Raw genomic sequence first — 27804 nt, 5'->3', positions numbered from 1 at the left:
CCATACTGACTAATGGCTGTATTAATAAAAGAGTCAGTAGAATTAAGCCAAGTAACACCAGCTGCTTCTGTTTTAAGTTTCCAGTGTGAAGCATGGAGGAAATGTAGTGTTTATTACTTTCCTCTCTGATTTTTACATGGTGGCTAAATCTTGATTTTAGTCTTACTAACAAACACTTAAAATTGAATTGTTATGGCATTCAAACCAATTATGTTATTACGGCTTGCTATAATGCGATTACAGAGCTTGATCCCTGTGATTGTCCCTTTAAGAAGCAGTGAGAGTGAGAGGAGGTGGTGCGGTTTCACACCCCGGGGTGGGAAACATAGGCGGGGCCAGCGACCGCTGACTGACAGCCGCTCAAAGGCTCTGCAACTCCGCGTTCCACGGAAAACCCGCATTGACCAATCAGGTAAGGACTTGACCCGCCCATCAAGCCGTAATAGCCAATCGCAGCGAGACATGGGAGGACTCTGGGATCGCTGTTGTGCATCCAACGTGGGACTACGGAACGATCACCCAGAGAAAAAAAAGGAAAAGTAACTCAAGAAAGGAAAAAACTCATGGTGGTGGTACACGGTCGGAAGGAGGGGGGGACTCTATTTTGCTATTAATCGGATCGTCGAGATTTTGTGACCACAGACTGCACCTGATAAACTGTCGGCTGAGTTCTTCAGGAACCTACTGCGTGAATAAAGTTGGATTTATTCGACTACGGCGGTGAAGTGCTGGTGGACGATATGCAGCGCTCCGTTTGAGAGACCAACGCTGGAGTTTTCGGCACTAGTCCTGCGGGTCCTAACTTATTTGCTACATCTTCATATTCTCGGAGAACACTTTATAACGCCGTCAGGTCATCGTGTGATAGTTTTGTTAAGTTTTAAACAGTTTTACCGCTGCTCCGTTGATCAACAGTTATTTTGAGAGCGATTCGGGCGCACTGTGTCCTTTAAAAGTGTTGATTCGCATGTTCAAACATGACACCAAAGGCATATCGAGAAAGTAGTTTTTAGCCTTTGACGAACACTTGAGATCAACTGTTCAGGCCGACATACCAGTTCGCCGTAACCTACGTTTGCTAGTTAATCTGTGATTCACCTTTGATTTTTTTAGCCCGCGTCGGACGCCAGAAGAGAAAGTTGGACTGGGAACTTGTGTCCTAAATGACTGTTACTGGGATGGAAACCGTTTCTGCCACACAACAGCCGTTTGTACTAACCTATGTAGCACAAGAAGGCAGTTAATGTGCTATAAAAGGCATTCAGTTTCTCCGAAGCGACATTAATATTCCAGTTTGTGGGTACGAGGAGAGAGCTCAGCGGCCGCGCTATTAAAACTGGATACAAAATGGCGGCGTCCCTGGGACGATTTGGATATGTTTCTCGTTGTGTTTTTTATTTAATTTTGTCGCTCGAACTGTTTATCAGTAATGGATTGAGCTCGGACTTGCCGTGTGCCCAGAACTGTACCTGCAACGGAGATTCAGTAGACTGTAGTAACCTGGAGCTGACAGCTACGCCTCCGGACCTTCCAGCCCGGACCGTTTCCTTGTAAGTAAAGCGCTTAGTTGCCCGAGCCTATTTATTGACCAGCCCATAACGGAGGGAGAGTGTTTGTAAAGACAAGAAAAGTGCGTAACAGCATACACACTTGTTTGTCAAAGGCACAAATTAACAGCCAGTAGATGGTGGTCCTCTGGTGATACGGTTTTCTCGCGAGGAATCCCGTCTGAGAAGATTTTAGTGGTTATGATTATAAGCTGCTCAACTGTCAAGTGTAATAGAGAGTGTGAAGCCAGTTGTCGTGTTAAAGCTCCTTTATAAGTAGAAATTTGAGCGATGAAGATTTGGGACTAACATTAAACTAAACATGAAACCCTGGAGGTCCCTGCACCCCACTCTTGAAACTACTTGAACAACAAACCAGCAGCGCTTTTTGAGAGTCCTGATACACCGCGTTATAACGTGATTAGGATTGTTTATTACGCAATGCGGGAATTCAGATTGCCCCCCATCTTTTACAACAAGCAGTAGTGTCTTAATCCAGTTTGAAAGTAGACCAAATGCAGTATATCTGTGCAGCTTATTTGGTGATACTTTCTTTATCAAACTTATTCATTCAGGCTGGTCCTCTTACGCGTTTATAGACGTGTAACAGGTGCAGTAATAACTGCAAGAAGAGGGGGCATTCTGTTTTATTGGGGGGGTAAAGGGCCTTGCTCAAGGGCACATTGAAATATTGTGGATAATTACAAAATCCTCTGACTTGTTTCTCTAAATAATCCTGTTAGTTTGAAAAATCTTAGTTTTTAGACTCTAATTCCCCACCTAAAACACTATTCTGATTCATAGTTGAATTTTTCCTAATGTTAATTTACAATAACTTAAAAATGTATTCCCTTCCAGAACCACTACAAGCCATGAGTTATATTTTTCAGCCAGTAACTTTTGACATGTCTCGTAGCTTGCAGACAGTTTTGTGCATTTTTATGTATTTACCTAAAAAGGAATTTTATATTTCAAGTGTTAAAATGAACAAACAGTTCCTTCAGGATAAGTAAACAAATAGACCCAAACATGTCATAACAAATAAACCTCTGCTTTATTCAGTAAGATTTATGACAGGTATTACCATAATTCTCTCTTCTGTGTTTCCAGCCATAGTTCACAAATTAAATTTCTTGCAAATTAAGCGCTGTTTCCTCGGGGGATGGCTGACAACAAGTGAAACCCTATCTGCCAGCTCATTTAGGAAATGAGACAATTTGGGACATTTTTATGGAACATACTCAAATGTGTAGGGGCCTTCAGCACTTATCATGCTGAATGACAGTTAATCTACAGACAACACAACCCTCTGTCCTTCCAGTCAACATTTTGTCTGTCACCTCAATATATTGCTATATCCAGTGTCGATTGTGAATCCTCTGTGACAATTAGGCATCTTGTTACAAAACTCTTAGCATCTGTTTGTAACACCGGGAACTTGGGGTTAAAGACCAAAGACCCAAAGAGTCCTCTGGCTCCTAGGTTCCTGCGTTAGGCATTTTATCTTCCCATGGGAAGTGAGGAATGCAACTTTTAAAAAGTGCTCTAAAAACATGAATAACGGCACTTGTGCCCGGGTAGCCTCATTGCCCTGAAGCACCACTTAGCCAAGTTCAAGTGCAGATGCTGTTTATCATGCAAGTACGCAGACACACACTGCTCCTCCTGTCCTCATGGACAAAGGACAACCACTGTGGGACAAATGTCCCATCTGAAACAGCTGCACTGAATCTTTTGGTTTCTGTAAAGATAGAGTCCTTGGTGAGCCCCGTCTCGCTCCAAGTCTCCTTCTGTTATCTCGGCCAAACCTTATCGGTCAAGATTTAAGGACCCGCAATCTTGTTGTTTTCAAAGGGAATGGCTTTATGGCTTTGAATTATCTAAAAAACACCTAGGTCGCATATTTCAACACCACTTGAGATAGTCACATTATGTTGGCAGGTAACTCAAAGGGAACCAGCTCTGTTCCTCCAGGGTCTGTAAATGAGCCAGATTAGCAGATGATTACTGTAAACCCAAAGAGACAAGTATGGACAATTTCACTTGTGGCCCAGTTTGATCCCATTATAATGTACCATACGCCAAGTCTTGTCCACTTGAGTGGATGAAATTACTTTTAGTGTTTTGGGTTGAAAGTTATTTTAGTTTCTCAGTGCTGGTTGTGCACAAGAATGTGCGTGTGCTGCCAGTGGGTGTACGCTATTCACAGACGAACGGGAAACTCTAGCACTGTTGAAAATGGCAAGTTATAGTACAGTGCAACAGCAGTAATCTCATCCTGTCAATAGAGCTGACTGAGAGTGCCAGTGTGCACAATGTCTTAGTCTTATAAACAAAGTGCATTTGTCCATGTCTACCTTCAGGCATCTGAGCCAAGCAAAATTAGTGTGGAATCGACCATCGCTGTTATGTTTACCCCAGGGAGGGAGCAGCAGCAGCAGCAGCAGCAGCAGCAGCAGCAGCAGCAGTAGTAGTAGTATGAAAGACAGTATTGGTAGGTGTCAGTAGCACAGCCCACCAAGGCAACCTTTCCTCCCTCTTTCTTCTACATAATGCAGATTTAAGGCTCATGGGAAAATCTCACTAACCTGAAACACCTGTAGGATTTGACTTAAAAGGAAGCTAAAACACACGTGGCTGCTGTTGTTAATAAACTAGAAGTCCCTCCCAATTAGTTATACACAAATGCCTACAACTACCTACAAACGTTTAGTCAAACGTCCTCTATATTCTTCCTGTCTGTCTATACAATTGCGGTAGTTCATGCAGAGAGGATAAATCCAGCTTAAAATGAATGGAGATTTCCCACCCCTTATGTGTGGGTGAAGAAGGATTGTGCTGTCATGTATTTGCTGCAATTATCTTTAAACAGGCTCTTAAATTGGGATTACAGTTGTGAACACAGCAGGAGTACTTCAGGGCCTGCATTTATACAGCAGCTCACAGAGGGAAATAGTTTGCAAGGAGAGTTATCAAATCTCTTTTCAGAGTTTTTTTGCTGGTGGCAAATGATATTGCTCACATATAAAAGGCTGAACTTTTTTATTCAGAATAACAACAAAGTTTCATTTATAAATGATTATGTCTAGGTTGTATGGCTGTTACATAAACAATACCCATTTTAAACTTATTATTAATGTGTGTACATAAAGAAACGCAGAGTAACTAACCGGCTAACCCGTAATATTCAATACTATTTCAACCTAAGAGCTTTTGGGCACTCTTTGCTTGTAACTGTGCAAAGGTAGCTTCTGTTGCTCCCACAAGTGACACTGTCTACTCTGTTTTTTCATGCCTCAGATTTTTCTAACTCCCTTCATTGTGTTAAATGTGCAGCTTTATAACTACAAGACATTGTGATTCATTTCAAAGAAGTGGCGCTGGAGCCTCATTTTGCACTCTCGCCTCTTGCTCTGAGGTTGCTCTGTTTTTAGTCACTTTCAGAGCACTTTGTAGGACTAATTCTTGGGATCTTGATGAATATGTGTCCTGGGGAGATAGGAGGTTACAGAGTATTTGTAGGCATAAGGAGTCGTTTGGCTGCAAGCGAAGAAAAGAGCCCTAATGCTTTCCACTTGTCAAAATAATCTCCCTTCAGTACCATGATTTTAATAGTCCCTTGTGAGAAAGTGGCCTTGATGAGGATTCAAGGAAACAAACATGTTGGCACATCCTGGCAGAGCAGATTTAGCTAACAAGGAGATGACAAGAGACGCAGGGGTCGAGGGGAACATGATTGACTAGATGTGGAACATACAGACTGTCATTTACCAGTGTATTAAGAATATTAAAATATTATTTAATTAATAATGTATTGCAAGAAAAGTGATCACAGTATATTGCTATCACGTCCCATGCCTGTGATAATGGGTTTTCAGGGTGAACACTGGTAGTGTCTTTAAAGACATGAATTTTTTTTCAAACATGCCCATTGCTGTTTTACATCAGTGCTTCTAACATTTAACTGACCACCAGTCTCAGATGTCTGTCCATTGGCTCTGATTGATGAATAGCCTAATACCATTCAAAGCAGGTTTGCTCTCACACAGTCACATATTCCCTCTCAGGAGTGGTGCCTTATCTTATTTGCAGCCAGGGTAATGTGTATAAAAAGCATTTTTGCCCACAGTGCCACCAGCGTAATGGGATTTTGCAAGTAAATAAAAGCATGAAGATTACTAATTTTGCAGGCTGAGATTGTTGTGGTTGGATAAAGATAAGGCAGATACGTGTCTGTTTGCCTGCGTCTCTCTGTTTTCCCTCATGTGAGATTGTAAAATCCTTGTTGGATTTTGATTGTTACAGAAAGTTGCAGGTCTTTTACAGGGTTTGTTTTTATTTCCACCCGTTAAAGTTGAGTCCCTGCATCAATAACACAACTCAACAGCAAATAGAAGCCTTATCTTGAATGGTCTACTTTGTAATCCAACATTTCCCAAGTGGTTTCCCAAGTTTCCCAATGTGCTGGCCATAATGGTTGGTGCACACCGAATGTTCTTCCGCAACTCAACCCCAAGCCATGGCCTCAAAACCTGGCAGTACAGCCTTATTGGTAAACACCACCCCCAATATTTGGTTTTAGCTTTTGCCCTCAGGAAATGGGTTTGTGTCGGTGGTTTCCTGACAGGGGCTGGGAGCTCAGCTGGCTGGCTGGCTGCGGACTGGTCGGCAGAGGGTGGGGCTGCAGATCACCTGGCCTGGGGGAATATGAGGGGAGCTGGGTAGACATTTTCCACCCACTGCATGGAAGTGTTTTGTCAATGTCACGGTCTGCTGCTGCTGCCGCTGCCTTCGGGCTGGTTCTACTAGTTGGTTAAAGTCCTGTCAGTGGTCAGAAACCTCAACCACTGTCACACATGTTATAACACACAGAGAAAACCCAGAGGAAATGAAGCATTACGGGATGGTCTGCCTGTATGTCACACACCACCAGACACAGCTCCTTTTTTTATTTTTAGGTAGTGTTTTACTTCACCTAACCCATTTCTAAGCATGTAAAAATAATTTGCCACAGTAAGACTATGCTTACTCGTGATACAGTGTTTCTATCATGGCCATTTCTACTGTTATTTTACTTATTTGATGCTAAACTCCATACAGGCTTCTTCTCTTGCCTAATCAGGCGAGCGTTTGGTAGTGGTTGGGGCAGATGCAGAAGCAGCGCTCTGCAGAGCTGAGCCTCTTGTGGTTTGTGGGGCATTTTTCGTTACGCAGCCTTGTAATCTTGCGGTATTGGGAGTGATTATACCAAGTTTGTTTATTGTCATAGTTTCCTCTAGCCCTGTGACTCGCATGTCCTCTTGTGGATATTTTAAAGTCAAACTGAAGCGCTTGGAAGGATTTAGGCTGATATTATCATTGGCACTGATTTTTATCAGCTGCTCTTCACTTTTTCCTCCCTTATCGGGCTGTTTGGTGTTAAGCAGGCTAGTAAAAGTACGAGGAGTTCTATATGGAAATTTAAAGCAAGTGACAATCTCTTTTTTTATTGTAAATCATCTGCTTTTAACTGATTAAGATGATTCATGCGAAACATTAGCTGTGGACAAATTAGGAAGGAACACCTAAGGTTGAGCCCTAACTCTCATAACAACAGATAAAGTCTGACATTAACATGAAGATATGGAGTGAGCTCATGGCCTCGCACTGGCTTTAATGACAATCAAACAGCTGCTGCCGCAAGTCATTCTACAGGAATCTAGTCAGCAGAATAGATGGTCCTTTTGTGAAGACACTTCAGGGCGCCAAGTTTTTTTTGTTTTTTTTTCCACCTTTCCCTCTCCTCCACAGTCGGTGTCTACAAAGTGGGCTTGATCGATGAATCATTTGTGAATTCTCTACATCTGGTAAGAGTTTGGAAATCTGGAGAAGATGTTAGAAAAAAAAAAGCATGACTTGGACAGAGAGGGGGAGAGGTACTGCGCAAGTGAAGCAGCTTCTCCTCAGAATACAGGCAGTCCTTCGTGGAGTGAGAGCAGCTTTGAGTGCGAACTTGGGCCAAACATTTTTTAGTCTCTGTTCTGTCTGATACTCAAGAGAAGAAAGAGAATCAGAGCTCCAGTGTCTAGACACCCACATATTCACATGCACTTAGAGTCCACTATTTATACACTTATTTCACCACAGGCTGGAGTGTAATTATTGCTGAATTTTGCTCTGTTAGAATAATAAACAACAAGAAGAGAAAAAATTGACTAATGATGCTGTCTTTTTCTTCGCTTTGAAGTTGAGAGCATAAGGTCAGCTGTCGACACAGTACTTAAACAATTGCAGCGCTAAAGAGACACACAATATTTATGTTATTTTTTCAGATTAATTGGGGACGCTCATTTCCTACTCATAATCAAGTAGTCTGGCGCCGTTTGTAGAAAATTAACATTGTTCTCACGGTAGAATACGATGTTAAATGCAGGAGCATGATCCTGTGTGTGTGTGTGTGTTTGCACACATACATGTATACAGCACGAGTGTTATTGTGCTTCTAATCTTGAGTGTCCAGGCTGGCGTCATTGGGCCTGGCCCGTGGGTTCACGCAGTGCCTCGGGCTAGTGCAGACCCCTTTCCCCAACCTTCTCCCTGTTTGTTTGGAGTGCCCCCCGCTCCATCCCCTCCTGCATCAGCCTCAAACCAGCAGCGTGAAGAATGGCAGTGCACATGGCCCCAAGATGTTACCCGCCTTCCTGCCTCGGAAAACTTCAGAAACTGAGTCACGCTCCTAGCCTCACTGATTTCAAAGGCCGGAGCAACTCCTTTGTTGAGTTTTTGTGTGCTTGTGTTGGGGGGCAGCAGGAATCTGTAATGCAAATGATGAAATATGCAGATCCCATCAGTGCTCACAAGATCCTGCACTTACTGCTGTTTTGCTTAACTTGTGGCATTTATCATTACTATTATTGCAAATCTTGTTTGTCGGCTTCTGCTTTTAACCTTGTCAAAGTTGATAAGATATTGTTCTGCCAGTTTCCTTCCTCTGTTTGACTAGTGTGTAAAATGGTGGCCCGGAGCTGGTGTTGGCTTTGTGTACACTTTCACTGCAGTTGCCTGGCTATAAACTGGCCCTTAATGACAGGAAGAGTGGTGTGTGTGTATGTGTACGTCTGGCCCCTCCGACACTCAGGTTATTATTTGACTAGTTTTATGATGCTCTGAAATCGACCACATTAAAGGGCCTTTGTTTCCCAGCTGGACTACAGAAGACTCATCACTGACATCACTTCACACTTTCGGCGAGCAAAGTTCACACTGCATTTATCTATGGTAGAAAATGGGGGAAGATAATTATGATGTATCTCTGTATGTTTAAGTCCCTGCTCTCTTTTTCCCCTTCCCACATCTCCATCTCCTCTCTCCCACACGCAGACTGTGTGCTGACTTACAAGCGTAGTGTCATATGCTATGACATCACTCCTGTACTCCCAGCTTTTCCTCTACTCCCACAGCACCCATAACACAGCTATTTTTTAAAGCCTTTTAATGAGTTTTATATGTCAGATCAGCTACATGGTCCAGCGATGACGGTTTGCTGCAGGCACTGAGCCCTATTTTTCTTCCTTAGACAGTTTGCTTGGTCAGGCGAGCCTTTTATGAGTTTATCAAAACATCTTTAGAAGACTTCTTTTCTAGGCTCAGATTGAAGCTAATGTTTCAGATTGCTTACGTATCCTTCCAGAAGTTGGCTGACTATCAGTTAATTGTGCAATTTTTTTATTGTTAAACCCATAAAAAAGTAAAACAAAACAAAACCAATGGCCTTGAGAAGTTACTAGGGTCAAATGTAACACTTAGACAAAATGTCCAAAAACCCAAAAGTTATACATAATTAATTCTGAGGGAGAGAAGCACATTACCTCATGTCTGGTTAACCAACTGGTTTTTATACTTGATGAGTAAATCAATGATCTAAATACATTCAATCATTAAATTTGGGATTTTCAGTGCTAGTTAGACTGCTTCAGGGCAACAGGTGGTTGATTATTTATTAGTTTCTTGACCATTTGTCTTTTTTTTGTGGTATAATTGTGTTTTATATTTCTGTTGTGTACTACAGAAAAGCTTTTTTTCTTCCTAATTATTTAAGAGTTTCTCGATGTTTGTGATTATTGTTTGCAATATGTGATGAGGTGTTTGGGCTGTGGCAGCTGGGTGGGGTTGGAAGGTGGGAGTGTAACTGCACCTCCCTATCCCAGACAGGCCCTATGTCCAGCTGCCCTCTTGTTTCGTGTCTCCACCTCCGCTGACAGAAAAGAGGTCATGCTGACATTTGTGCTCTCTGATGGCCAACAGTTTGCTAGAACACAGCTGAAGTGTTGGCTCAGGTCTGTTTAGAACAGATGATAAATGTTAACATGGACCTGTTTTTTTTAATTTGTGAGCAGTTGTAATATCAAACAGTTAAAACTTTGTCTTGAATAGAGGCCGCCAAAATAATGTCAAAATGTTTCCGCGGTTAGTAATGATTTTTTCTGAACTGATACATAATTTACAAAGTGATAGATTAAAATATAAATGATACTTTAGCACAAGAGTAATCACATGCTTGTTCATTTTGATTTTTCTATTTAATTGTCCCTTAAACCATGAATAGTTTAATTTGATTTATAAATTATATTGTGGTTGTAATGCACTAGTCTGTAAAGCTTGAAGTCAGTGGGAAAGTAAGTATTTGGCTCCACATGCAGCCTTGAATTATCACATACCGTCTGTGGTAAAGTACCTGGCAGAAAGCTTTTGATTTTGATTGTGGTGACTAATGCCAAACAGTCCTGCCCATTTGTATAAACTAGTTGTACCATACAAAGGAATGCTGTGTTTGAAGCATTAAGGCAAACTGCTTTGTGATGTTTGCAGTGGTAAATTACAGCAACTGTTCCCATCTAAATTGTACATCCTTTTCCGGCTGTTTGACTTACATGACATAAACCTATGGCGGCTGTTGTGCCATTGCTGTTTTGCTCTTTGCAGCTAGTTCAGTGAGTTTTTTGACATGGTATTTAGAAGATTCTCCTTTTTCGCCGTGTGTTTGTTTCTGCTGGTGTTGGTGTCGACATCTCTCAAAGTCAAAAACTCTTAACGACTTCAAGGCGTCTTCGAGAAACAGCATGATTGTAAGGTCACTTTCTGGAAAGCATTAACCACACTTAGCACTGGAGTCCCCTCACAACCCCTCCTTCCACAGGAAAGAGGGGGGTGGAAGAGAGAGGAAGAAGGAGGGAAACCAGCTTTATCACCATCGCTTCATACAGTAGGCGTTAAAACGCTGTGAAACTTATCTAATCTGATAGGCAAGAAAATAAATCTCGCAGAGAGTGAGATGGAAAGAAAAAGGCTCAGTTGTGTAAACACCATCGGTGACTGAGAAAAAACAGCACATGCAGGCTTGCGTACTCACCCAAAAGGCCCGTTTTGTTTGTTGCTGTGGCCTTTAGCACCAGTACGGCAGGTTTGGCTCTCAAACGTGACTTGCTTTTTGTTCCCTAAGTCATGGCTCGTTCTGTTTTGCCCTGTTCTTTATTTTATACTTTGAGTTTCCTGCATATGGATATGTGCATAGCCCATTTCCTCCACCTTAAAATGCTAAAAAACTGTGTGGAGGTGGCATGGATAAAACTTTATTTGCTTGTAATGCAAGGTTCACAAGTAAAACCTCTTGACATATTTTGTGTCAAACGCAGGTTGATAAAAACTACTGATTGCTCTTCCAGATGACAACGCTCTCTCAAGTTCATCTCGTCTGAGCTGTGTGAGTGTGAGTGTGTGTGTGTGTGTGTGTGTGTGTGTGTGTTGGCTGATATATGTACCTCCAGGCAGAGGCGGCCCATAGGAAAGCTGTGTGATTTTTCACTTAGCTTCACCATAACGAGGTAATTGCCTCCTGTTGCAGGGGACGGCAATTTAGCGATCAGGCCACGATGGTGGTGCCCCAGCATATGATCATAACGTAGACACACATGCACACCTCCCTGTCAGGCCTGTGCCTGGAGGGCAGACACATGCTCTGTTATTATCTCGTCACATACACACTCACACACACACAGAGGCACGGAGAAAGATTTGGGCAGGGAGACTGTCATTATCTGCAATCAAGCATAGAAGACAAGAAAGGGAAATCTGTAAAGTGAGATGGAGATTGAGATTGATAGGAATAAATAGTATTGAAAAGTGATGTAAGATAATTACGGTCTTCTATTCTGGTATTGACCCAGCCTCTGCACTTCAGCTCTTAATTATCCATCCCTGCTTTCTCTAAAATGAAGAATCAATGAGATGAAGCACCAGCTCTTGCACACAGTGGTCCTTTAAGGCCGCAGAGGGACAAGAGGGTGAAGAATGCGTTGCATCAGGTAAAAGTGTCCCCAGTGTCTGGGAACAAGCAGCCATCTCTCGGCAGGCCTGTGAAACATTCCTGGGCCGTCTCTCACGTCTGGACAGAGGGATGGAGGGGCGGGAGGCAGGCGGCTCGGAGCTGTGGGCTCCCTTTGTCTCGTCTGGCCTAACCCCACCACAAAAACACAAACAGCGCTCTCACTGCAGCCTCCTCTCTGCCAACAGGGCAGGCCCCATGCCAGCTGGGCAGGAGGTGTGTGACAGAGATAGCACTTGTTTATGTGTGAAATAAATTTGATTCATATGGCGTGGGAAGCTCAATCTGAAATGCAGATGTGTGTTAGGTGCACATTACCCCTCCCCTTCCTTCTCACTTGCCCTCTGACGGTGGTAACGCTATATCACTGGACAAATCACTCTGTAATAAGCCTCTGTACAAGTCAAGTGCCAGCTATTAAATACACTGTTAGCCTAAAGTGCAAATTGACTGCTGCAGATGAATGGCCTGCGGGTTATGTTTGGAAAGTGAGCCAGGAGGGAGAGACACTCTGTATCAATAGTATTGATCTGGCACTCCTTGAAGGCCAGCTGAATGGATGTACTGCAGTGTTTTCAGGCATACTTAATATGGATGGATGAGGCTGTTTGTCAAATAGTGGAAATAATTGTTGTTATTGATCCGGATCCTTATTTGAGCTACTGAAAAAATGGCTATGACAAATACAATAACAGTTATGAATACAGAATGATTTGTAATTGTCCTTTGTTGTTAGACATTTAAGGATTTTAACTAATTACTTCACTTACTTCTTTTACTCTTTTTCCAGAAATCTTGGCTACAACAAACTGACCGGCATCAATGTTGAAGCTTTTGAAAACCTTTCCAACTTGAGAGAACTGTAAGTATTCACTAACAGAGGACTCACACATACACATGATTTTTATAGTGCTGCAGGAACGAGTTCTAAAACCCACATGAGTTAGCATTTTTTCACTTACGGTTCCCTCATCTCGAAGTCAATAGGTTTTTTAAACATGATTTTTGTTAGAAGCTTGAAATACGGTCTCTGGTTTTCACAGACTTCACATTTTGTTTCACAACATACATCAGTAAATGCCCCGTTAGGCTAGATGAAACTACAGAACGTTAGAAAGCTAAACACGGCTTTACAGCCTTGTTGTGGTGGTGACGTTGAAGTCATGCTACCATGATGTAGTTTGTTCATAGCCTAGTCGGACTCACGGGATATAGGCTTTGAGTATAAAGCCTTTCGTTGTCTTTAAAATCCCTGATGCTACGTGAAACTAGTCTAGCTTAGCCAGACCTATCTCCACACTTTGTTTTAGCATGCTGGTTGACACAATAACAACTTTGGGCTTGCAACCTACATGTTGCCCCAAAACAATTATGATTGGCTTAAAGAAATACAAGTCAGGTCATTTTTTCCCTTAATGTGGAATATTGCTGGGTGTAGCCAGACCAGACAAAGGTCTGGCTATGCAAGACTCTTTATAGCCCAACCTGAGGATTTTACCTCAGGTGATTGCATTTAAGCCTCAAAAATCTTAAAAGTGGTGTTAGTTTGTGAAGATTTTCTTCCTGAACAAAACGTGTAATTATCATACATTTTAATTTGCCAAAGAGTTTATTTTTCTGCAATAATCCATTGGAAAAAAGGAACCAGGGCAAGACTTACTTCCGGTTGGCCTACAAAAAAAACTCATCCCTGCAGCACTCTAGTGGGCTAATCAACAGTGAACAACTAGACACTTTCTGAAAGACTTCCCTAAGTTTGTGCATGGACCTGTTAGAGTCTCTTTCTCTCTGATGTGAGCCTTTAACATGTTAAAGTCTGAATGTGGCTTTTTTAAAAATTATTATTATTTTTTAAATTTTAATCCATGACCGTCACTTGTGATATGTTTTTATCAATGACTTAATTCTGACTAACTTCCATGGTAGCCACTCTACTTCCTAGTAGCATCCTCGTATGCGTTTCCTTGAACTAAGTCCAATTGAGAATAAAGTGGTGGTTTTCTATATTAAGCCTCCCCTCCACCACCCGATACTGTGGCCAACGCTGGCCTTGTAAATATTTTATATGGTGAGGAGAGGGCTTGGCTCTGTGTCACTCAGCACCAGCACACAAAACACATACACACACACACACAAGCTAACTGGTGATACACACACTGGTGACATCTTTGGCAGGCCAGCCGGCCAGTCATACGCTCCTCGACATCTGTTTTACTCCCGTGTTATTTTTGGTTTTTAAAAGGATGACTTGCTACTAGCTCTGCGGCGGACGTGACAAGTCGTGTTTGAAATCTCTTTGATTTATAAAAGGTTTGATTGGAATTAGCCTCATGTGATGATGGAGCATGTGGGATTGCCCCAGTGACACTGTGGCATCCCGGCCAGCATTTATATTTTGTGTTGAAATTACAGGTACAGCTTCATGAACAGTTTGTTTTTAGTTTTAAAGCAGGCTCTGTTTTTGTGTCCTAATTAAGATCTAAAATAATAATTTGTATTTTTGTTCATTTTAGCAAGTGAAGTAATTTTTGTGCTTGAAAAAATGCCTCTGTTACGTCCTCTAAGCTTGTAACAACACATTGTACGTGTGTCTATATTTTTCTTCAGGGCACAGATTTGTTCTCTAACCCACTACTATGTACGTTTGTCATTTTCAGGCGGCTGGACCACAATGAGCTGACCTCCATACCAGATTTAGGACAGGCTGCTTCCAAGATTGTATCTCTCTACCTGTGAGTAACGTCCCACTTACTGATCAACACAGCACCAGAATTATCTGGCTCTCTGTTCCTGTATTCTGAGGTCATTGGCCCCTTTGAAATGCTTCTGAAATATTCTCTTGACGCCTGTGGAGGACGCATATGCCTTTGCATCTCAGAAGTAATACTGTGTTAATAGTTAGCCATGACTGTGACTCTTATTACATTAAACTAGATTTAAAAAAAAAAATCCCCTCTCCACTTGAGCTCTGTTGGCGTAAATATGGAGCTCTGTCGCGAGCGATTAGTATGTGGTCAAGTAACCGACTAGTCTTATTTGCTGGCTGTGTGTGGTTGTCGACAGTGAGCGGTACTGGCTGCTATGAGTGTCAGCTCGTATATAGTTCCAGCTTGGTTGCTCCCAGTTGTGAAACTCTGCCTGTGGGGACTGCCTGCACTGGCATCTCACCGGAGATTTACTGCCCTATTTGGGAAAGGCGTGTGTGCACTTGTGTATGTCATGAACGTGAGCTCGGTAGTCCATCAACAGTCTCATTTTTACACTGTTATGGGAAACTTGTGGCGAGAAAGAGGCAGTTTGATAACTTCACTGAAGTCAGTAAATATAGCTTCTGAGAGAAATGCACAGACGTGATAAATATTATAATTGTGGTGATACATGTTTAGTTCAAAATCTTTTTGTTGTAATAATAATCATTATTCGTTCAGTGCTTTTAAGTTTTCAGTGTTTTCTGAGCACCGACAATCTTCTGTGTTACTATGATGCTCAAGAATGTCTGAAGGAATGTGAGACACACAAAACGAACACAGTGCAATGAAAGGCTCTCTGAGGTTACGTCAAAATGAGCCTGAGATAAAAATCAAAAGGCTGAAGCTGATATTAAAGCTTTTAACAGGTCTTATAACAAGATAAATGGCAGTGCCGTTTGGTTTCCGATTCTACGCACACACAGACACATACATTGTGACAGCGTTCTGCCCGTATCATTCGTTGGGTGGACCGTTGTTTTCCAGGGAACATTCTTACTTCTTACTCAACCTGAAACAAGAAAGTTAACCCCCCCCCCCCAAGCTAGTCTGGTGCTAACAGTTAGCTTCTCTGTGTGTATGCTTTCACACCTTGCTAGCATGCCGGCTGACTGCCTGGTGACAAAGTGCGCAGCTGCTGCTTACTGTAATATTGGTCATGCTCGTATCATTTTTTGGTGGTGAGCGTCGTGGGAGTCACACCTTCACCTCTCCCTGTGTGTCATCCGCCTGTTTCTCAGAATTTATTAGGATGCATTAATGTGGTCACAAAAGGAATGTAAGCTGCAAACAGTCAGTAAAGGGGAATTTGAGGTTTGATTAAGCAACTCTGACATCTGTTTGTCCAAATTTGTCATGTTTTCAAAAAGTTTGAGCTATTGTTATTGTATGTTATTGGGTTTTCTGTCTGTTATAGGTTTTAGCACAAACTCCTGTTCACTTTGCTTTTGATACAAAATGGACTTGGAGCAAGTTCACCTTTACTTACGCAAACTGTGCCGAGTCGCAGCCCCTCCAAATGATCGGGGTGTCTTTTTTTGGCCTGACTTGATGCCTGTTGCTAGGGGGAAGGTCTGCAGGCCTGATGGGAGTGTAGGCTGGCGGGAGGGTCGGATCTTTACAAAGCCACACAGCTGAAGCGAAGGCCCGCTGAAGCACTTGCAGCTGCAGCTGTCAGTCACATGGCTTACAGTAAAATGGGTGACAGTGAGAAGGGGAGGAAGGATGAGAAAATGGGGAGGGAGAAAGGGATGGGGGATGTGAGTAGTGTCAGATCAGGGTGACATCACCACATATCGAAAGAGGAATAGTTAAGGGGAAGTAGCGGTGTAGGCAGGAGGAGGGTACGAAGAGGAAAAGGGAGGAAAAAAAGGGAAGCAAGAGGTGAGCTCATGCTCAGGGTTATTCCCAAAAGTAAATCCAATGCGCTCCGTCTCCCTTGCCAACCACCAAGCACTCTGGAGTGTGAGAGTTTTTGTGCATGAGCCCTGGCAGAGGCAGCGGTATAGACTGCAGGGCAGTGTTCCTGTGCCACTGGTTGAGAGCGTCTGGAATGTCGTCTGACTACAAGTTTGTGTGAGACAGCGGTTTACGCACACAGACACACACATACACACACACACGCAGACAAGCAAATGGACTGAGAATCTGTCTTCAGTCCCTCATCCAACAGTAAACTTTCAAAAAGGCTGAGAGCTCATTATATGTGGTTGCTACTGTCTGACAGCCTCAGAGTCTATCAGAGTATCAGTTTGCTAGTCGCTGACAAGGTTTGCACCGTCTGATGGAAATGACAAAGTGAATGATGATGGTTGTAGAATTACACCCATTAAACAGCTAATGTAAACGGTGAGTTTCCAGGATTTCTGCCATTCCAAGTGATTGTTCAATTAAGTTTAAATTCCTGTGGTGTTGGGAAAACTAGGGAAAGTACTAACAGTGACAGTATATTTTTGGTTTTAATTCGTGCTGATGTTCTACTATGCCACACACTAGACTGAATAGTTACGCAGTATTTACCATATTAGGAGGTGGACAGAGCAAAGCTTTGTCATCAGAAACACAAAAACAGGCAGCAGATTAAATTGTGTGTCATAAAGGAAATTTACATGCGCATATTGTTTCATTGAAAATGTCAATTAAACAAGCTTTATGTAGTTCCCCAATATGGTATCGTGAATACTGATTGAGGGTTTTCATTTTATTTCAGCAACTGTCAAGCTTGCTGATGATCAACTTTTGCCAAGATAATCATCACACTGTGTAATCTTATCAGCACAAGGCTATTTGGAGCTATCCGATTCAGAATCTCTAAACATTTGCCCTCATAAAGAATGTGACGACTTATTTCTGCGGGAGAACAATATATAACATTATAAAGAGGCACAGTGGTCTTAAAATTTTAAAAAAGGAACAAGAAAGGACAGGTGAATGGGCTGGAGTTTTTCACTGCTTTCTCTGTTTCTCGTCCCTCTTCTTAATTTTTAGCCTGGTTTAAAGGTGACTTTACTTTTTGCCTTTTTTCTTGCTTCCTGCACCTTTCATTCCCTTCCTTTCTTTGACATGTCTGCTGCTGCTGCTCTTGTGGAATTCATTAGGCACAGATAAGACTGCCTTTATGGTTGTAGTGCAGCTCTTAAAACTTTTCTTTGGTCCAGTCACCATCACTTGGTCAGATTTCCGTCAACCAATTACAACTGATTAGCATTGCCACAATACTGGAATTCCTAACTTTGATACAATACTTTGAAAAATACTGATAGTCAATACCCTTTTTGATACCATGGAGAAAAAATGACATTAAGGGCATAGAATTTAAAAATGTAATTAATATATAAATACAGTAGGGTTTTTAACATGACACGGATGTCTTCTGTTGGTTAGTTGCAGAGTAAACATTAACAGTAAAAGAGAGCAAGGAAGCACAGCTGATGTCTCTGTATTGTTAATGGTAAAAATCAGAACTGAAACTGATTTAAATATTTAATATCAGAAAGTCGCTATTTTTGACAACACCACAACAGAAGCATCTAACCAAGAACACTGTCTGGATTAAAACAAGTCACCCGATCACATAGAAGCTCCTCATGAGCCAACCAAAGACCATATGCCGAGCTCCCACAGCCCCACAATGCACTTGGCGAGCCCACTGGTATCCTGTGGACTCCCAGAATGCCACAGCAGGATGACAAAAAATAGAAGCTACAAAAAGTTTTAAAAACACAGTGTCAAAGTGACAGCAGAGCAGCACAAACTTTCCCATTGTGCTCATCCCCTGCCCAGTCAACATCAAAGGGGTCCTTTAAAACAGCTCAGGATAGAAATCATATGGGCCACTGGATGATCTGATTTTGAAATAATTCTCCTTTTGTCCCGACCACTAGCTTCAAACGTTAAGGGACGGGCTGAACAATCGCCCCCAGAGATGACACTGGAAGCCGTAGAATGGGCTTGCTAGTGTAAACCGCTGATGCACTTTCCATACATCAAAAGAAGTGTCAAAATGAGCCGGGCTCATGATAATCAGATGGTCAATGGGGCAGGGTAATGAGATTTGGAATTAAGTGGAATCAAGGGAAATAAGACCCCTGGACATCAAAGGGAACAAGAGAGAGCCCAGCTCCTCTTTATCAGAAATGTCACCGGCCGTATGATAATCAGTTTTTATAAACGCTACTATTGTATGTGTGGACTTCAAACGCGTTGAGCGCCAGGGCTTTATCTGTCTCTCACACGCAGCTGGGCTCGGACTGTGGGAGGGAGAGAGGAGAGGGAATTTGGTTTGAGTGGTGGAAGGAGAACGGGGCGAGAGAAAGAGTGAGAGAGGTCAACCTCTCCCACCAGTTTGAGACTGATCTGTTTTTCCCATCAAAGGTCACCAGCTGTTGACCCCCCCTCACCCCTTCATTCTCCCCCTCTCTTTCTCCTCCCCCTGTTCCTTCCCTCCCTCCTTTGCTCTGGCTCACTGTAGCCACTGTCTGTTGCGCTGTCCCGTGTGTGTCTGTTATTTGTGTTGTGTGTGTTTGCCCAGGCGTGCTTGCATGGCTCATCCTTAACCATTTCTGCCACTGTTTATTCAGGTGGGCCACTGTGGTGTGACCCCTCCTCCTCTCAGACACCAATAAATGTGTGTGTGTGTGTGTGTGTGTCCATCTGCTGGCTGAAGGCTAGAGAGGAAGCAGGAAGGAGGGACTGACCTTGTTTTGACGGGTTTGACTGGTGGAACACCTGCTCGCTCTCTCTCTCTCTGTCCAACAGACTCGTACACATACAGGCCTTCCTAAAAAGTAATACAGTCAGAAAATCAATCCTGGGCTTTAAAGATACAGTTGGTAACTTTTTAAAAATAACTCTCATATTTGCTAAAACTTGACTGATACTGTGTGGAAAAAAATCATGCCTGTCCTCTTACTGCTTCTAATGGCATTTGCTAGAATCTTCCGCGGTGCACTAAAAACAACCAATCAGAACCAAGGCGTCTCTAATGCAGCTTTCAATCATTACAATCACTGTGTGAACTGTGTTAAAACTTTTAAACAAGGTAGTGCTAATCAAATATGATTTAAGATTCGGTTACTGCAGTGCTTATTCTCCCTTCAAATTTAAAAAAATATATATATTTCAGTATACTGTTTAGCTGTAAAATGACAGTTTGTGACCCAGCGGCCTTGTTGGACACAACTGAAGCATCACCCACCAGCCGAACCAACGTTCTCATTTTAAAGCTAAACAGTACACTAAAATATGCTTCTTGGGCAGGAAAAAGACAATGCAGTAATAATACGAATTATTCAAATTTGATCAGCGATGCCTAGTTTGACAGTTTGACTGCAGTTCATGAGCAGTGATTGAAAGCTGCGTTGTAGACTTCTCAGCTCGATTGGTTGTTTTCATTGACACGTGGTAAGGCCATTAGAAGCAATACAAGGTAAGAGAGATGGTAGAGGGGTATGATTTATTAACACAGATTATCTGTCTCATTTAGTGCTGTGTGACTATAGTGGCAGTATCAGCAAATATGTTTTGTTTTTTTAATAAAAGTTACCAAGTACAGTTTCAATGTAGTCTCTGTTGAGTTTTTTTAAATGCTGTAAAACACTCTATGCGTCATGTTAATTGAGTGTAAGATGTACAAAATGTCTAAAAGTTTAAAATTTCTACCTGTGATGCAGTTCACTTTTGGGATAATCCAAGCTGGTCAACTCCATGTTAGAAAATGGGGCTTAAACACAGGTCCTGGTGTAACAGAGAGAATAAAATACCGCATTTAGACTTTGAAACTTTGCCTAAAAAATAACTCTGTTTTAATTAAGCTTTCACTTTGATGGAGAAAGGAAGAAACCCCAGTAAATGAAGCTATAATAGCTAGTGTCATCTGTGTGTATTAGCTTTAATAGTGCTTTTATATTTTTTTATGTACCAAATAAACTTTTATTATATCTCTCTCTTGCCATTTCACTCTCTCAATTCTTTTGAAACTCATCGGGGAAATGAAAGTGATGTCAAACAAAATTTCCATCCCTAGGTAGCACCCAGGCATGTGTCAAATGTGTCACCCAGCAAAGGCTTTCATGTGTGCTCAGATAACACTTTCCATCAAACTCTAAACACGCTTTCCTACACACACACACACAGAGCCCTGGTGTAGCAAGGGGGATGTCTGTGTTGTTTGTCTGTCTGCTATATTTCTGCTGTGTGCATTTGTCCGTGTGTATGTTTGTAGGGGGAGAGAGCTGTGTTTGGGGTTTCTTGCGTGCCTGTGGCTAGAGATGGGTACCTGCTCTTGAAAAGGCCCCGGGGCTAACTTATTAAAGGCAAAAGCATTGATAAGCTCCAGTGTTACCGTCTGTGCTCTTGGTTTTTCCCTCTCTGTTATCTAGTCAGTAGGTCCCACTTCTTTGTCCTCTGGCCAGAGCTTCTTGAGAAATCACACAGCCATTTCTCCATTCCATCACACACACTGAAGTGCTCCAAAATCCCCCTTCAAGTGGCTCTGGTTGATCACCCAGCCTCATTTATCTAATAGAGTTTGCGTCTAAGCTCAGTGGAGAAGCACAGGTGTCCTTGGAGTTGTTTAAAGAAGGCCAGTCTGAGTTGGGGAAGCTCTTAAAGTACACATTTTGTGGTGGATGAAGACCACTTTGTTCTGTGTACTCTGCTCTCTTTGTGCCTGAGAGTGGGTTTAGAGAAAGCAGGGGATTTGGAGTGTCTTCCTTGGGTGATGGGGAAAAGGACACTGAAGTTGACAAGGGTAATATATTTCGAGGAGGTGGTAGGGACACTTTGTTGGGTAGAGTTGTAGGTCTGTCAGGAGGGTTTTCAGCCACACCTAATGCCTTTTATGTGTGTTTTTATCTTCCAGACATCATAATAAGATTCGCAGTATAGACGGCAGGCGGACCAGAGAGCTGGCTTCTGTGGAAACCCTGGACCTGAGCAATAATGACATCACAGAGCTCAGAGGACAGTGCTTTCCTGCAGGACTCCGAATCAGAGACCTGTAAGTTAAATTTCTGAGTATTATTGCGGCACATAACACACCATTTTTTAAAAGTGTGAGTACTTAGAAAAATCAAATACAATGAAAATGTACTGGTCCCTGTGGGGAAATAAGGGTTTTACTGCAGTCAGTATTGATAGACAAATAAAATAAAATCACAATATCCCTAACATTTGTATCCAAAGCTGCATAGTGTGTATTAATGAAAACATGTGAGGGGGAATTGATTACTGCATACAAGAAGTATGTAAAATAACTCAAGTTTGCAGAAACAGGGCCATAAACACGTTTTGAGTCTTTTTTTTTTAGGTTTTTTTTTTTTAGGTTTTTTTTTTTTTTTTTTTACAAATGTCTGTGCTCACATGTGCTCTCTGCATTCAGGTACCTGAGCAACAACAAAATTAGCGTGTTGGAGCTCGGCGCTCTGGACCACCTGGGCTCAACTTTACAGGTCCTCAGACTGAGCCGAAACCGCATCAGCCAGATCCCCGTGAGAGCCTTCCAGCTCCCGAAGCTCACCCAGCTGTGAGTACCACTGGACTTCCTCAGTTTAACAACGCAGTTAGTGTGATGACAAGGTTGTATTTTGATCTGTCAGAACAGTTCGACCTGCAAAAACAATACATTTTTAACATTTAGGCTGCGAATGAATTCAGTTTCCCAGTTGTAGACTTTGGAGACTTTACAGAATCGAAAAGCATTAAGAGTTTAAATGAGTTTTGTAGCGTCTGTTGATGGACCTCTGTGTGTTTAACATTTGAAACGCTATTAGTTTGAGCTATACCTCAAGGGGCAGATAAGGTTGGACTAGATAAACACCGGAACCATATTATTGGTGATTTATTGCTTTCTTCCCTATCCCCAAAGTGGTTAGTTTATTCCCCACACCGTGCTCCATTATCTTCGGCAAACTTCCCTCCAGCGCAACAGTGAGGTCAGACCTATTTGTAGCTCTGGAGAGCAAAGGGATTCAGGTAATGGGAGTCTTCCCCCACGGTGGTTCCAGTAGTTTCCCAAGGTGCCTTTCGTTGGACAGGTGGCCTCAGTGACACTGTATCTAGACATACTGATGGTGATGGACAACACAAAAGCACAAAAGCACCTGTGCGGATGTTTATCTTTGCCAACCTGAGGGCTTTTACTACCATCACAGACACACACACACACACACACACACACACACACACACACACAAAATCTACAGATTTGCTATTACACGCAGAGACATCTCATACTTTCCGTTAGTATCACTATAATTTCATAGGGTCTTGACTTGACCCTTGTTTGTAAGCTAAAGCCTGTGGGTATACAACGCTGGCCTCATGCCACAGGTGGAAAGGACACCGCTGAGGAATGCCTGTTAAGTTGGGGGTTTGTTAACTACAAAATGCTCCAACTGAAGCGTGCACACTACAGGTTTCTTTGGTTGTGAATTGATACATGCTAACATAGTGAGGACATAACGTTCCTCCGTCAGAAGTAAAAAGTGTGGTTTTCCTGCTCTGAAGTGTGGGCAAAGTATGATAATAATGTTTCTTGCATGATCAGTTGCTACATTTGATTTATTTGTCTGTCCACGCTGCAGTGAGCTGAACAGGAACCGTATTCGTCAGGTGGAGGGTCTCACCTTTCAGGGTCTGTCCAGCCTGGAGGTACTCAAGCTGCAAAGAAACAGCATCAGCAAACTGACTGACGGGGCCTTCTGGGACCTGGCCAAGATGAAAGTCCTGTATGTAAAAAAAAAAAAAAAAAAAAAAAGAATCAATATCAATATATGAACATAATATTATTAATAGAGTATTTTTACACGCCACATCAGAATCATAAATATATATAACTAACCTTTTATCCTAAACATCTGATTTATGCAGTTTTGGCAGCAGCACATAGCCTGAAACAACCCATTTGAACCAGTTACTGGAATACTCACCCACCAAACCAATTAAGAATAAGATAATTTTGCACTTACTGGAACTTGCTCACTAGCTGCAATTTTTTTACACATTTTAATTACATGCTAGATAACACAGTAATGATTACAAATTACATTGCAATTTTTCAGAATTGCTGCCTCAGATGCAGTCATTTCAGGGAATAATAATTACCACCAAACTCCAGACATTCTGTTGCCTGTCAGCCATTGTATTCAAGATCCTCAAATTCCTACTTCCTGATATTTTTCTTGCAGTCACCTGGACTACAACAGCCTTACAGAGGTGAACAGTGGTTCCCTGTACGGCCTGACCTCCCTTCAGCAGTTATTCCTCAGCAACAACTCTATAGCTCGCATCAACCCTGATGGATGGAAGTTCTGCCAAAAGCTTAGGGAACTGTGAGTACCTGCATTTAAATTAGCCGGAGAACACAAATGCTTTCGCCATTTGTCCTCTTGTAAAAATCAGCTCTGTAGACAGGGGTTAGAGTTCCTAAAACTGCAGTGGAAAAAATCAATGTAGGCCAACTTTACTACAGAAAAGTTGTATCTTGGAGTGAAATTTGTGAAATTTTGCTTTCAAAATCTTTCCTGTCATCTCTGGGGATGTAAACCCTGTGTTCTATAGCCTTGAAATTCACCCATCCCCAACCATATCAGCCATCTACCTTCCCCGGGGTGAAATGACATTGTGCTTTAACACTCAATACGCTACGCTATTCTCAGAATAAGCCTGTTTATCCCATAATGAGAGCAGGGCTCAACGGTACTCAGGCCCTTTGACAAGAGTTTTTGTACTCAGCTCTGAAGTGCAGGGGTTTTGCAAACCGGCGTGTAATCCTCGACCGGTTGTGTTGTGGTAATTACACTGAAGGATCGCCTTTGCGGCCTTTGTCTACCGAGTGAGGAGTTATTATCTAAGGGTCTTTCGTGTTCTGTTGACATGACAGTCGTATTGCTGCTGTAAAGTGCTTCGCTCAGCTGAGGCGTTGCTAACTGCGAGGTAGCCTGCGGTATCTGTGGCGCGGCTGGCGCCTATGTTTGTTTATGACTAACAGTCAGATGGGAGAATGAGGTAGACGGCGTTCATGTTGGGTTTGCTCTGTGTATCTCAATGCCGTTTCCTGTGCGCACGTCTCTGAATGACAGATTGCTCCCAGCGCCATCCCTGAATCATCCTCCCGGCGCTGCACCAGTCAGCGGTTACATGATTTTTATTATCCAACGATGCGATAACCCCCATGACTGATAGAAGAGAGTGAGTCGTCTTTATGAAGAGACCGTTATTGCATTCCCAATGGGCCAGGCTGAGCTGGTCATCAGGGAGAATCTCTGCACACATGACTGGTCAAGCAAACCTGAGGCCCAGCCACAGAGACAGACAGTGAGGGCCAGAGCGAGGGCAATGAAATGCACAATACTGCCTTTGACTACTTTTTCAAAGATACCATTATGGGATTTGTTGTCATTTATAGTAGGATTAATTAAGAGGTATTACATACATGCTGTGAAAGAGATTTTTACAGTAAGTTTTGAGTGACGTGTTTGTCATGTAAAATCAGTAATCCAAAATTCCCTCAAGTGTCATCTTGTTTTTTTGTGATATTTCTTTCCAAATTCCTAAAACAAGTTAAACTTCTTGGAAATCTATGTATTGTTCTCATCCAGTAAAAAACTTTTTCCCCTTTTCCCACTTGTGCTGCGTTTTTCAAACATTTCAGATTCAAACTATTCGAACATAAATTCAGTTAGCCAGCATACATGAAGGGAGAGACAAAACGTGGAAGAAAATGGAAACACGTATGTGATGTCAACAAAATCTCACAATTTCTACACAACAAAATTTCTTGACTTTAGCAAAACCTTTTTTTTTTTTTTTTTTACAAATTCCAAGACTTTTCCAGGCCCTGAAAATGTGATTGCAAAATTCCATGACTTTTCCAGGTTTTTCATGCCTGCGTGAACCTTGCTTTTAAGAAAACCGAGATTTGATGTCTAGATGTGAGAAAAAGTAAAATTTTCAGTGCCTCAGTACACATGAGTGACAGTGTATTCCCCTGGGGTTTACCACATGCTCAAGTAGGCTTATAAATGGAGGTTGTAGACATGTTAAAATCCAACCAAAAATGTATTTTCTTCCCTGTCAAACGGTTAGGACCACAACTGAGCTCTAAGGTCTGCTAAGCCCATTCTCTGTTAACATCTTGTGGTGAGGAAAAAGGCACAATGGAAAATTGCATCACAGAGTGGCAAATAGACATTGAATCAGCCATGAAATTTAAGTATAATGATGTCGCGAGCTGCCTCAGCATTCTGCCAACCTGTCATCTCCTTCCAGACCTCACACAGAACATTTCTCTCTTTTCCCTCCCTTTTTTCCTCTCTTTTTCTCCGTCTCTGCGTCTGTCTCTGTCCTCTTCCCTGTCTGTCTCGCACTCTGTTCCTCTCTCCAGGAATCTGTCGTACAACAACTTGACTCGTCTGGATGAAGGCAGTCTGGCTGTGCTGGGGGATCTCCACACTCTCCGACTGGGCCACAACTCCATCAGCCACATCAACGAGGGAGCCTTCAGAGGCCTCAAGGCCGTACGCATCCTGTAAGTACTACCCCACACCGCCCGTCAACAGCCATTACCAAGCGCTCTAACAACCCACTCATTACGGTTTTGCCCCTGGTGACGATAAGGCTAAGATGTGCCACTTGGGAGCAGTGAAAGCTGAGGTGTTAAATATTGGTTTTGCCTCTGTGATATTTGAGCTGACGTAGTCCCCTCATTTGACTTCGGCAAGCAGGAGTTGTTTACTTTTCAAGACGTGTTTGATCTCATTTACATTCATGAGTTGTTTTTACTTTAACAGGCTGTTCTTGCATCACTATTATCGAGGTTTCTGTGGCAACTCCTTATTTTTCACGTGTCTTTTCCCACTTTGTTCCTTTTGTCTGGTTTTGTTTTGGGGTTTTTTGTTTTCTCTTGAACGAACTTGGATCCAAAAGTGGTTCGTGTCGCTCACCTCCCTCGAGATCCTTCCCTGCTTTTAGAAAACATGAATAAAGCCAGAGGTTTCTTTTCCCCGCTGATCCACCTTTTGCACAAAAAGCCCAAACAGGCCTAAAGGAAGAAAAGGAGGGAATGAAAGGGAGAAAGTCAGGGGATAAATCCAGGAGAAAGACTCGGGGGTCTTGGTTCCTAACCAAGGCCCTTTTGGCTTTGCCTCGTCCTAGTGAGAGAGCCAGTGAGGGGAGTTGTGCCAGAGCTCGCTAGACAAGCTCTCTCTCACAGCAGGGTGACAAGCCAAGGCACACAAGGCCTCTCTCTGCTGGCACACTGGGTGCAAGATAACTAGCTACAGAGGGAAATAGAGGGTGGGATAGGCAGCTGAGCTTGTGACTGCCATATCTCAACCTTTTCCTCATGTTTTCCTTTCTTGTCTTTCATTGCTCACTTTGTTTCTTTTGGTGTTACCATTTTAAAGCACATTTAATGCCCATTTCTACCCTTCTTTTATCCTAAGTGTATTCCACAATCTCTACATGTTATCCCCCAATAAACACACTATCCCTGTCTTGATTTTTGCCTGATCTCTTCTCTCGTATCACTCTTGCGCTCTGTGTCTTTGAGGCAGACCTAATCTAATCAGTAGAGGGGAGGACAGGCATAGGCAGGGCCCTGAAAAGGAGCCGGGGGAGCTTTAATTGGGCCTGTGCTGCTGGTCATGCTGGCATGTGGCTGGAGCCTGCATCGGGGTGTGAAAGCTCCAAACAAGCCAGTCTGCCCTCTAATTCGGCCACGGGGGTCGTTGGCTCATCGGGCCCCCCCTCCTTCTCCATGCCCGGTCTCTCTGCTCTACAGCCCCTACCACTGGCCTTGCTTTAACAAGGCAGGGGCCATTCACATGCAGCCAGCCAGAAAGAGTAGGAAATTGGCAGCCCCTGTCCAGTCTAACTAAGACAGCGGCCAATGGAGTCTGAAAAGAAGCAGAAGGGGATAAAGGATGCTTGGAAAGCAAAGGGAGGAGGAGTGGAGGGAGCTATTGTGGAGATGTTGGGAGGGTGTGGCTGATCATCAACCTCAAAGGCTTTTCTCAAGTTTGAAAGAAAGCGTTTTAATGGTTCAGAGGAGTTCTCCCGCTCTGTTGTTTTTCTTTTCGATTAGCGTGCAGAGGGGTGGAGCGGTGGCTCCTCTGCAGCAATGACTTCACCTACAGAGGTTGTTCTT

The 27804-nt window shown here is 42.7% G+C and overlaps 1 protein-coding gene across 2 annotated transcripts in view; it reads left to right on the top strand.

Annotated features, from left to right (window-relative positions):
• Positions 1 to 532: 532 nt before the first annotated feature.
• lrig1 (leucine-rich repeats and immunoglobulin-like domains 1) overlaps positions 533 to 27804 on the top strand; it is a 38913-nt gene continuing 11641 nt past the window's right edge. For both annotated transcript variants that reach the window (XM_042502651.1, XM_042502643.1), the window contains exons 1-8: positions 533 to 1550; positions 12698 to 12769; positions 14565 to 14639; positions 21517 to 21654; positions 22036 to 22179; positions 23240 to 23383; positions 23843 to 23986; positions 26041 to 26184. In XM_042502651.1, the coding sequence (XP_042358585.1) occupies positions 1348 to 1550; positions 12698 to 12769; positions 14565 to 14639; positions 21517 to 21654; positions 22036 to 22179; positions 23240 to 23383; positions 23843 to 23986; positions 26041 to 26184 (1064 nt within the window). In that variant the 5' untranslated portion in view covers positions 533 to 1347. The remainder of the gene's footprint in view (positions 1551 to 12697; positions 12770 to 14564; positions 14640 to 21516; positions 21655 to 22035; positions 22180 to 23239; positions 23384 to 23842; positions 23987 to 26040; positions 26185 to 27804) is intronic.

This window comes from Plectropomus leopardus, chromosome 2 (genome assembly GCF_008729295.1).
Source record: "Plectropomus leopardus isolate mb chromosome 2, YSFRI_Pleo_2.0, whole genome shotgun sequence".
Taxonomy (NCBI): domain Eukaryota; kingdom Metazoa; phylum Chordata; class Actinopteri; order Perciformes; family Serranidae; genus Plectropomus; species Plectropomus leopardus.
This window is presented reverse-complemented; position numbering and strand designations above follow the sequence as displayed.